At 40.1% G+C, this 11479-nt stretch overlaps 1 protein-coding gene across 1 annotated transcript in view; it reads right to left on the minus strand.

The window, feature by feature from the left end:
- Positions 1-11479, minus strand: part of MRVI1 (murine retrovirus integration site 1 homolog) — a 190061-nt gene that overhangs the window by 28700 nt on the left and 149882 nt on the right. The window contains 3 exon segments of the mRNA XM_006873009.1: positions 7292-7356; positions 9023-9130; positions 9617-9666. Of these exon segments, the coding sequence (XP_006873071.1) occupies positions 7292-7356; positions 9023-9130; positions 9617-9666 (223 nt within the window).

The raw sequence follows: 11479 nt of genomic DNA on the forward strand, positions 1-11479 counted from the left end.
CATCATTTCTATCACCAAGTCCAAATTTTCCAACTACTGGTCATTCCTCTTTGCTCCCAACCTTTGCATTCCAATCACCAGTAATGATCAATACATTTTGATTGCATGTTTGATAATTTCAGGTTGAAGAAGTTGGTAGAATTCTTCTATTTCATCTTCACTGGCTTTAATGGTTGGTGTGTAAAGTTGAGTAATAGTGGTATTAACTGGGCTTCCCTGTAGGCACATGGATATTATCCTATCACAGACAGCATTGTACCTCATGACTGAACTGGATATGTTCTATCCAGATAAGGTTAGGAGTTCTATCTGGATGAGGTTAGGTGTTACTACCCCAAAAAGGGGAAGAAGAGGCTGGGGAGGCAAAACCCAGGAGCCATTCACTGCATAGTGGCTGGAACAGAGGGGTCTAGGAAGGGGTATGTGGGCAGGGGCCCTATTTGGAGTTTGGATGTTCCAGTGAGGACTGTGAGCAACCTTGTGAGATGATGCACCAGAGTGGCCTGGGTGGGTGCAGCTCTTAGAAAGGCCAGTGGAGGATGCAATTGAGGAAATAGCCTTGAGGCAGGGGAGGTAGTTGATGTAATTGTTCCACTTATAAGTAGATTCACACAGTTCAAACTTGTGCGGTTCAAGGGTCAATCGTATATTGTTTTCAGTGTGACCACAGAGGAAACCAAGCAAAGCTCAGAAAAGCTAAATAACACGTCCAAGACAATACAATTAGTATTTGGTAGAGTTCAAACTTGACTTTATGCAGGCTAATATCTTCCCAACCTCTTGACTGCCAACCATGAGGAGTATTATCCCATTTGACAGTATTATCCCATTTGACAGATGAGAAACCCAAACTCGGATTTACTAAGTGGCTGCCCTGACTAGGACACTTGGTATTCTAACTCACCTTGGTATCTAATGTCATATCAAAATGTGTTTTCCACCTATCCCTGGGTGTTCCTTTAAATAGATGTCTCTTCCTATGTTCTAAGCTGTGTATAGGGTCTAAGGCAAGAGTAACTATTGAATGAAGTCATTTCCATCTTTAGGCTGAGTCGTGATTGATCATGCATGCTGCTCTTCTTTTAAGCTGTGTTAGATGGGCTAGGAAAGCCTTTAGCTTAATACCAGAGTTAGGGTGTGAGTTTTGGAGGGAACACAAAATGCATAGATTTCCATATTATCTACTGATCTCTAAAACAACTTTTTAGTTTTCTAAATATCTGCTCAAAGGGGCCCTAGTGGCACAGTAGTTATGGACTCCGTGGCTAACTGATGGTGGTTTGAACTCACCAGCTGCCATAGGAGAATAGTATGGCAACAGTTTGCATCCGTACAGATTTCCTGCCTTGGAGACCCAATGGGGCAGTTCTACTCTGTCCTGTAGGATTGCTATGAGTCAGAATCAACTTGAAGGCAATGGGTTTGGTTTGGGTTTAAATGTCTGTCTTGCCTGGAAGTTCTCCTTATGAATTTTCAAGATCTAGGAAACACAAAAAACAATAAAACCAGTCTCCCTTTTGAAGTGTTTGTTGATGTTTCCTTCTCCCCAGTGCTTTCTGGTTGAAGTTATTTCTTTCTGCCTCTGTTACAACATGACTTGGAGATAGTGCAGTTTTGGGGTTTGCATACAAGCCCATTCCTCCCACCTAACTGTGATCAGAGGGAGGGGACTGTTATTTTATTTTTTTGTTTACTCAGAATGGTGCTTAGCACACAATAGGTACCTTTAGTGTTGGTAGAGTTACACTGAATTCTCTGCCAGCCTCTTAATCTTATAATAGGCAGGTCCTTTCTGTGAATGGCTACATCCTGAGAACCCAATGTTTGGGTTGGATGGAAGGCATCCCTATTCATGGCTGAAATCAGGGAGCTAAGCACAGACTATGTCCACCCTTGAGACTTCTGGGCCAAACCCTCATGAATCCCTGGCATCTGTCCCTGACCCAAAATCCTGTGTGCTTTCTTTTCTGTTTTCATTAAAATGAGGCTCATTGTTCTCTAATATCCACCGGGTCAAAAATGTTTGTCCTTGTGCTCAGCTCTCAGAGATGTGAGGAGCTACTTAATAAAAATACATTGTTGGACAGACAAGTCTATTAGATTCACTTTTTCCCACAGTCACAATACTTTCCGGTGAACAGATCTTAACTTCGTAGGCTCCTTCAGGGTCCCTAGCCCAGGGGGCCCGATGCATCCTTGCTCCAATCCTCAGTCTCAGCTTTCTGGGATTTACTACAAACTGATTGGGGATAATTTTAGCTGTTGTTCACTCCAGACTATTATCAGCATGGAGAAGTAACATTATGCAAACGTAATTATAAAACCTTTGGACAACTTACAATGGATGCTTCAAAAGTATAGAGAAATGGTTATTTTATATATTGTTGTTGTTAAGTGCTGTTAAGTCAGTTCTGACTATGAAGACCGTATATAGGGTTTCCGAGGAGTGACTGGGGGGTTTGAACCATTGATCTTGTAGTTAGCAATCCAGTGATGATTCTACAGCCACATCGGGACTCCATTTAGATATTATATTGATCTGTGATGTATGAATATGATGTGGCTCCTTTAACAAAACTTGCCTTGAGTGTCAGGAAGTGGTTTGCTGCACACACTCTGCACTTATACATTACCGCTGCCTCCATGCCACACCCAGTCACTCACCATATTCTTTCACCTCTCAAAAGTTCTTAAATTTACCCTTTTCTTGCTAGTCATGCTGAACTTCTTTCAGTTGGAGGGTGTATTAAAGAGGTTAATGCACCTTTTTATTTTATTATCTACTAACTATGTAACCTTGGGCCAGTAAGAATTTCCCACAGCTTCAGTTTCCTTATCTATAAAGTAAAGATATTAATATTTCATGTACCTCATGGAATTAGTTATAAAGATTAAATCAGATCATTAATGTAAATCAATATAGCATCTAGCATAAAGTAAACATGCAATAAGTAATAGCTGTTGTTAAATGCTGTTGAGTTGGTTCTGACTCTTAGCAACCCTGTATAGGGTTTCTGAGGAGCATCTGGTGTGTTTGAACCACACAACTTGTGGTTCAAACTGACCTTGTGATTAAGCACATTCCTTGACTATACCATGTGCTTTATATTCAGAGCCTAATGGTGTTGTTAGGTGTTGTCAAGGTGGTTCCAACTCACAGCAATCCTATGGACAACAGCATGGACCACTGCATGCTCTCACATCACCCTCCCAGTCATTGCCATGTTTGAGTCCCTTGCTGCAGCTACTGTGGCAATCCAGCTTGCTGAGCAAGGCCTTCTTTTTCTCTAACCATCTACTAGCATGCTGCCTTTCTCCAAGGACTACTCCCTTCTGGTAACATGTCTAAAGCACTGGAGATGTCTTGACATCCTTCCTTCTAAGGATGTCATTCTGGTTATATTTCTTCCAAGACAGATATGTTCATTCTTTGGCAGTCTATGGTATAATATTCTTGACACCAACACTCTATCTAATTCAAATGTATCAATACTTCTCTGGTTTTCCTTAATCATTGTCTAGTTTTTGCATTCATATGAGGTCATTGAAAATACCTTGGGTCAGGTACACATTAGTCCTCAGAGTGACATCTTGGCTTTTTAACACTTTAAAGAGGTGTTTTTGCAGCAGATTTGCCCAATGCAATCAATATTTGGCAAATTATTTGATTTCTTGACTACTGCTTCAGTGGGGTTGATTGTGGATCCACATAAAAGGAAATCCCTTACAACTTCAACATTTATTTCCATTTAAGATAATAACTATATATCCTTCAGGTTTCAGTTTAAAAGTGAGTTGCTATGGGAAACATTTTTTGAGAGTCCTGGTGGGGCACTGTAGGATAAGCACTGGACTGCCAAGCACAAGGTTTGTGATTAAAACTCACCAGCTGCTTCTTGGAAACCCTATACAAGGTCGCTATGAGTTGGAACCTGCTTGAAGGCAAACAATAACAACAACAACAAAGGTGTAATTGTATATCCTTCAGGTTTCAGTTTAAAAGTAAGTTCCCATGGGAAACATTTTTGAGCTTCTCCTCTCCCTACCCTATACCAAACTGAGTTAGATGCTTGTTTTATTTTGTTTGTTATACATGTGGTACCCCCTGAGCAACCTGTACTGCCTTATGATTGTTGTTGTTATGTGCTCTTGAGTCAGTTCTGACTCACAATGACCCTTATAGGATTTCTGAGGAACAACTGGTGCATTTGAAACATTGACCTTATGGTTATCAGTCCAGTGCTTACCCTGTGGTGCCACTCCAGAACCCTCAACTTACAATATCAGCTATCAAACATATTTTCCCATCTGTCTTTCCCATTGTCCTGTGACCCACCTTAGTACATTCTACATAAAAAGAATGAAAGAACAGAAGAATAGATGAATAAACAGCTCCTCCAAATTATGGAAATATTTTTGAGCTCTGTTCTACTTTCATCTTTTAGACTAATTTTAAGTATAACTCTCTACCTGTGTTTTTCTCTAAGTCTACAAGTTCCTAGACCTTGGTAATTATGAAATGACCTACAAGAGGCTCAGAATTCTCTCAAATCAACTCTAGCCATGTACTCAGCTCTCAAGTATTTCCTGGTGAACTCAGGGATGGAGGTACTTCATACCTGACAGGGACTTAAATTTGAAAAGGTTTAGATTCTGTAAGAAGGTGCTGAGGAATCGGGAGAGAGACAGTTGCCAGTCATATCTAGAATCAAATTCTTTGATGTGGTGAAAAATGTGAAATTGTTCCCTATAGATTAGTAAGTAAGCACAAGTTAGCCCGTGTTTACCTTGTTTATTGAGTAATCCAACACTGTATGAACTTGGCACAAGCTATTTGATCTTCTCATCACCTTTCATGTGCTTGGCCAATTCCCTTCTTGCTTAGTTACTGTGTGCTTTGGAAATGTGAAATCATTTTAGCATCAAGTAAATACAGCAATCTAGAAAGTAATGCATATTAAATAAATTATAATGTATTATTTCTCTAAAAATATTGGTAAATCAGGAATAACTGCATTTGGGTATAGAACAGAAAATATTAATTTATTCTTATGTTCAGATTGTATCATTGTTAGCCTCTTGGGAAGCTATTAAATGTGTTGTTGTTGTTGTTAAGTGCCTTGCGGCTCAAACTAAGCTTGTAGTCCAGCGCATTAACCTACAGCACCACACCAAGATGGAAGTCCCTTAGCATATTTCAGAAATCCAAAGGGCAAGTTGTCATTAATCCTGAATCCCTCCTCTTTCCGATATCCCTCCCCTCCCCGTATCCCTGCCTCTTTAGAGTGTTGGGTGTATTCCCAATACTTGAGTCTGCCCACAGCATGACTAGTATGGCAAGTTCTCTGCTGAGCCCTAGACCGAACTGCACTGTTACACCTTCCTGGGATCTGCTTGATTGACTTGCCTTGATCCTCGTACATCCTGGCTCTAAACCATTGAAATGGTGTCTCCAGCTGTATTCTATCCTCAGTTTTTATGCCTCAGTTTCTCCTATCAAGGTTTGCTCAGGTTCTTGATGATCCCTGCTGCCTTGGATAGAAGTTCTCATCTGACCTGAGCGTTGGTACTACAGAGTCCGGGCCTGAAATCATCTATGTCTGCTGGGGACCACTGCTGCCTGGGCTGGCTCTGAAGATCTAGAGATGGGAATAGGAACTTGTTGGGGATGTTTTTGGAGAAGAAGTTGGTGGGTTGGAAGCAAGAGGAGGGGGAATTTTATTCAGCCCTGTTGGTGTATTAGTTAAGCACTTGGCTGCTAACTGAAAGTTTGGCAGTTTGAACCTACCAGCCACTTCATGGGAGAAAGATGTGACAGTCTGCTTCTGTAAAGATGACAGCTTTGAAAACCCTAGGGGACAGTTTTATTTTGTCTATTAGTTTGCAGAGTCAGAATCAACTCAGCAGCAATAGGTTAACTGGTTCTTACTCAAGAGGCTTCAATAGACCAATTTTGTAGAAATTCAGAGACCATGGACTAGTCACTATGACTTCTAGGGACTTCCTAAAATTCTATAATCTCAGTTACTTTCACATGGTTGTTAACTGTCACCATTTACAATTTTCCTAGAGTAATCAGAAAGGTTATCAAAAATATCCTCCATAATGAAGGATAAGCTTATGGGAGATGGGAGAGGAATTGCTGGGGAAACCTCAAGACTAAGATGATTGAATCACTAAGCGATAGAGTGGTAACCACATATTCCAAGAGTCTGAAAGTAAGGAACTTGGGGGGTCATTTGTACTGAGAATGGATTCAATATAGACATTTTTTTTCTAGGTCAAGGAAAACTATTTTAACAGCAAAGAAAAATGAAGTACTAAAGATGGCTCAAGGCAACTTAGAAGGAAGAAAAGAGGTGAATATATTTTCTCAACTGAGGAAAGACACAAGGGGAAAGTTCTGAGAGATAACAGCTGTGATCCAGATGCTTCGCAGCAAACAAATGAAATAATTTGGAAAGCAAGTTACGAGTGTGTGGAAATAGCCTGTCTTTCCGTGGCTGAGGATGAAAAGACCTGCAAATTGCATAGATGCCTAGAAAAGTCAGGAGCAGCAGAGACTATTGGTTTCCAAATCAATACTCACCCACTTCTTCCTTCCTAATAGCAACAAAATTTCGCTTAGGTATTTACCCTTCTTGACAATAAGCTTCATGGGAAGCTGACCCTCTCCCTAGCTCCAAGGGATAGTCTAAGAACACAATGATAATCCAAATCCCCAAATCTGTGATTGTTTACAAAGGGGCCATGTTCCAATTTTTGTCAAAAAGATAAGAGAGACGACAATAAAAGAATTGGTCCCTTTCTTTCTCTGGATACTATCATGTCTGGATGGCATACCTGGAACTAGTAGCAACTTCCCATGAGTCTTGACGATGAAGTCAACATACAAATGGGCAGAGACAAATAAATTGTCGAGCGATAGAGTTGGAACCCTGCTGTACCACACTTAGCATCATCTACTTCTGAACTTATTGTTTAAGCTGGTTTGAGTGCGGGCTTTCTTGTATGTGCAACCCAAAGAATCTCAACCAACAGAATAGGTTTCCATCTCCTCTGAGCTCTTCATAAACTGTGGTAGGCTGGAATGCAGCCATGGCATCTTCCCGGTCCAGTAATTTTGCTAACTCAATCTAGGATCTTTGTGGGTTCTACAGTCCCATTCATTTCTCCTACACCATAATTTGCTTTCCATTATATTTTAGGGGCAAGGAGTGAATGAAGAATGTAAGCTGGGGCAATTTTCCTCAGCCATCCCTAAAATAAAAAGGAATAACAACAAACTTACTTTTCCAAAAGTGCAGGCAGTGCTGAGGTGACAGGTAGGTTGCCTTTCCCATTGGTTGATTCTGACTGAATGAAAAACAGTAGATAGAGAATTAAGGATAAGTGACTGAAGGAAGAAGTCAGGGCCACTAGGTATCTGATGATGCTGGGGAGAGGCTTCTGCTCTTTGCTTTCCTCCCTCTTCCTCACACTTTGTTATCTGCCTCTGAGCCCAGACATTGGCCTCTTCCTTCAGGCCTCCCTTGGCCTTCTTTCCTTTGTGTTTCTTCCCTCTGGGGCATGCAACTTCTCTTCTGGGTTTCCTTGAACTAAGAACAATTTTTCATTTTGAGGTCTAATTCTGGAAGGGATCAATCAGTTTTTCTGAGCAATCAGTTTTCCCCTGTTTACTGTCTGTGAATACTAATTGGTTCCATATCAAATGCAGGCCCTAAGTTCCCCATGGATGGGAATGTGTATGCATTCATGAGAGCCAATTACTGACTTAGATATATAACTTCAAGTTCAATTCTCATAATAGGGACTGTCATTACAAAAACTCAAGTCATCTGAAATTTCTTCATTATAAATTCCACCATTGTTTTGTTGCAATGGACTTGGTTAAGACCATGGTTCTCAACCAACCTGACTGCATGTTAAAATCACCAAGGGGAGATTTTTTTGAAATGACTGATCCACTCTAGAGTCTTGGGATGGGGCCTGGACATAGAAAATTTAAAAAATTTCCCTAGTGATCTTAATATATAGCTGTGATCTAAAGGAATATATACCTAGAAACCCATGTATACTATTAGGTATGGTATGGGAAATAGGTCTGATAAAACATATTAACTTCAGCCTGATTTTAAAACATATTAATCTTCAGCCTGATTTTAAAAACTATTTTCAGATTTCTTTGTTTTAGTGGGTGATTGGGAAGGTTAGGTGGATTTCAAAGAAGAATGAAATATTTGAAGCAAGAAAGAGATGAAAGAAGTTGAAGAGCTATTACTACCTATTGGCACAATACAGTTTGAATCTACTTTACCTCTTGTTTATACAATTAAATTGTTCCTTATAGAATAGCGCTAGCCATGGTCAGAGACCACTGGGGAATTAGAAGAGTTTTAGGTAGGAATAGTCTTTGTTCCAAAAAATGGAAATGGATTATTTCATGGTTATTAGTAATGCATGATTATTATAGAAATATAAAAAGGCATCAAGGAGAAAATTAAAATTACCTTTTTTTACCCAGAGAAAACCATTATTAATAGTTTCATATATATTCTTCCAGATTTTTTTTTTTGTCTACATACAGAAGCACACTCTTTTTTGTTTAAACTACAAAATAAGATGATGCTATATATAGTTTTAAAACTTTTAAAATTAACAATAAACTGTAGAGTTTTTTTAATGCTAGTAATTATTGATACATATAATGATATTTTTAGTGGCTATATAGAAGCTCATTATAGGAAACCACAATTTAACTAGTCTCTTTTTGGACATTTAGGTTGTTTTGCAATTTTCCACTGTAATAAAGCAATGCACAATGAACTGAGGATGACACTGGGTTTAAAACTCAGGTTCTGCAATAGAAATCATAAAGACCTTAGAGAATTGTGCTTTAAGCATGAAAAGAGAGTTTATAAATAAAATTATCTGAGCATCCAACACCTTGTTCAAGATCACACAGTGGTGTGACTGAGGGAGAGACAAACTAGGGCTGCGAGGCATGCATTGTCATACTCACCAGGGTTGGTAAGGATGGGATGGGTGATGAGCTGGGTGATGGACCAGGCAGATTCAAGGCATTAAACTTGGGAACCACAGCTACACTGACCCTCCGCCGGGGCATGTTCTGTGGGAGAGAAGTGACCGTGTATACTGTTTTGGTAATAGAAGTAATCACAGTTCAAATGGGCCTTGAAAAATGTCTACTAGTTCCTAATGCTGTAATGATATTCAGTGAATATTTTGGTTTAGGATAATGATAGTGTTAGGGTGTTAGGGTGTGGAGAGCGTGACCAAAGTTGACACAAATTACCTACTTGTGGTGAGTGGTCTCTCAACGTGTTCCTATTTTAGCTTATTAGATCTTAAGGCGTAGCACAGAAATGATCTTACATTCTCTGAGTAGAAATAACTGTTTCTTGCTATCAATAGCAATACCAGGCTTATGGGTCATATCATATTTAAGGGACATATAGTCAGGAAAACTATGACCAAGAAAGCAACATGTCAGAGGCTGAACTAGTGAGAATGGAAACAGAATGATTGTTTGGGCAACTGGGAACATCTGCCAGCCACTTTCTGGAAGTGCTGGTATTAACTTGGACTCACATACCTTTCCCAGTGTGAGGGACATGGACCGCGCTGCGCGAGGGACCCCATCTTCTGTAACAGGAAGGAGAGAGACGAGAGCTCAGGTAAATTTTCAAACTAGGCCAGGATGTTGGGGACACTAAGTTTGACACTTAACCCTCTGAAATGGTCATTTGCAGAGTTTGGGGTCTTTTTTGGATAAAATTTTTATACTAACTTATCTAAGTACTATATGAAGACCTAGTCTTGGACCTCTGATCTCCACTTACACCACAACAGTTTCTAGGAAACACCCTGAATGGTGTATGCAAACTACTCATAGCAATTTCAAGACTTCTTCTTTTTCTTGTTAAGTGCCATCAAGTTGGTTCTGACCCATAGTGACCCTGTATGAGGTTTCCGAGGAGCAACTGGTGAGCTTGAACTGCTGACCTGTGGTTCAAACTGACTTTGCAGTCCAGCACATTAACCCACAGGGCCACACCAGGACTCTAACACTTATTAGGTCGTTTCATATTCTTTCAAGGATGTATAGGAAACAAAACTATGAGCAAGGAAGGTGTGATGTTGGTAAAGCATGAAAACTTGCTGACAAAAGTACTTTCAATGTCACCACAAACTGATTCAGAGCAAAGGAAGCAACCACCCTAGGAATTTCTTCTCATTAGTTTACGTATATTGAGTGACATACTTCATGTAAAGTGTTTAGCACTACACCTGGATAATCCTGAAACCAGGAAACACCTGGAAATGTGCAGAGAAAGGTATTTGCAAGCTCAATTCCGCTTGATTCAGTTTGCTCAATGGTATCTATCCTACGTAACTGTCCTGTGGGAGAAAGAGGAGGCATTCTAGTCCCACAAAGATGAACTGCCTCAAAAACCTTGTATAGGTTGCTATGAGATGGAACTGACTCAGTGGAACTTAACAATTTATAGGGGTCTATCCTTCATATCCATGTATTTTAGGTTGTTTCTTCAAAAGCACATAGTTGTATTTTTTTCTTAATCTGAGTGTATATTAACAAACCAGTTTAATCTGTTTATATTTCCTGTGATTACTGACAAATTTGTAAATATTTCTACCATCTTATTTTATATTTCCTGTGTACCTCACTTTGTTGTTTTTCTTTAATCCCCATCCCACTGATCTGGAAGTTAAATATTCTAGCTCTGATTTTTAGTGTTTTTGTTGTTGTTAGGTGCCATTGAGTTGGTTCTGACTCATAGTGACCCTAGTCACGACAGCACAAAACACTACCTTGGTCCTGTGCCATAATCACAATCATTGTTAGGCTTGAGCCCACTGTTGCTGCCACTATGCCAATCCCTCTCCTGGGGGGGGGGGGCTTCTTTTTTTGCTGACCCTCCAATTTACCAAACATGATATCCTTCTCCAGGAATGGGTGGTGGTGGAAAGGGGTTATGTGCCCTAGAGTGGTTCTGACTCATAACAACCCTGTGTAATTCTTCACAGAAGCAGAAAAAGCCTCATCTTTCTCCCGTGGAATCGCTGGTAGTTTCAAACTGCTGACCATGAGATTAGCAGCCTGACTCAGAACCAGGTTACTACCAGAGTATGTCCCGAACTCTTGCCATACTGGCTTCTATGGAGCATTTTTTTTTTTTTTTTCATAAGGCAGTCAAGGATTTTAGTATTATTTACCCTCTTCAAGCTATACCTAGATCCCTGTATCCTTGAGCCCTGTTGTTCCAAGGTTGAGTATGCATCACTATTTCCCTCTGTTCCACTAGGCCATGCAAACCTGTCTCAGTGTTCCCGTCTATCTTGTTCTATTGCCTCCTGCCCCCTTCTTGTATTGCCCTTCCCAACACCCAAAATAAACCCTCCACCCTAACCCCATTGTGGTTACCTTATATTCCAT

Source organism: Chrysochloris asiatica, unplaced genomic scaffold (assembly GCF_000296735.1).
Source record: "Chrysochloris asiatica unplaced genomic scaffold, ChrAsi1.0 scaffold00219, whole genome shotgun sequence".
NCBI lineage: Eukaryota > Metazoa > Chordata > Mammalia > Afrosoricida > Chrysochloridae > Chrysochloris > Chrysochloris asiatica.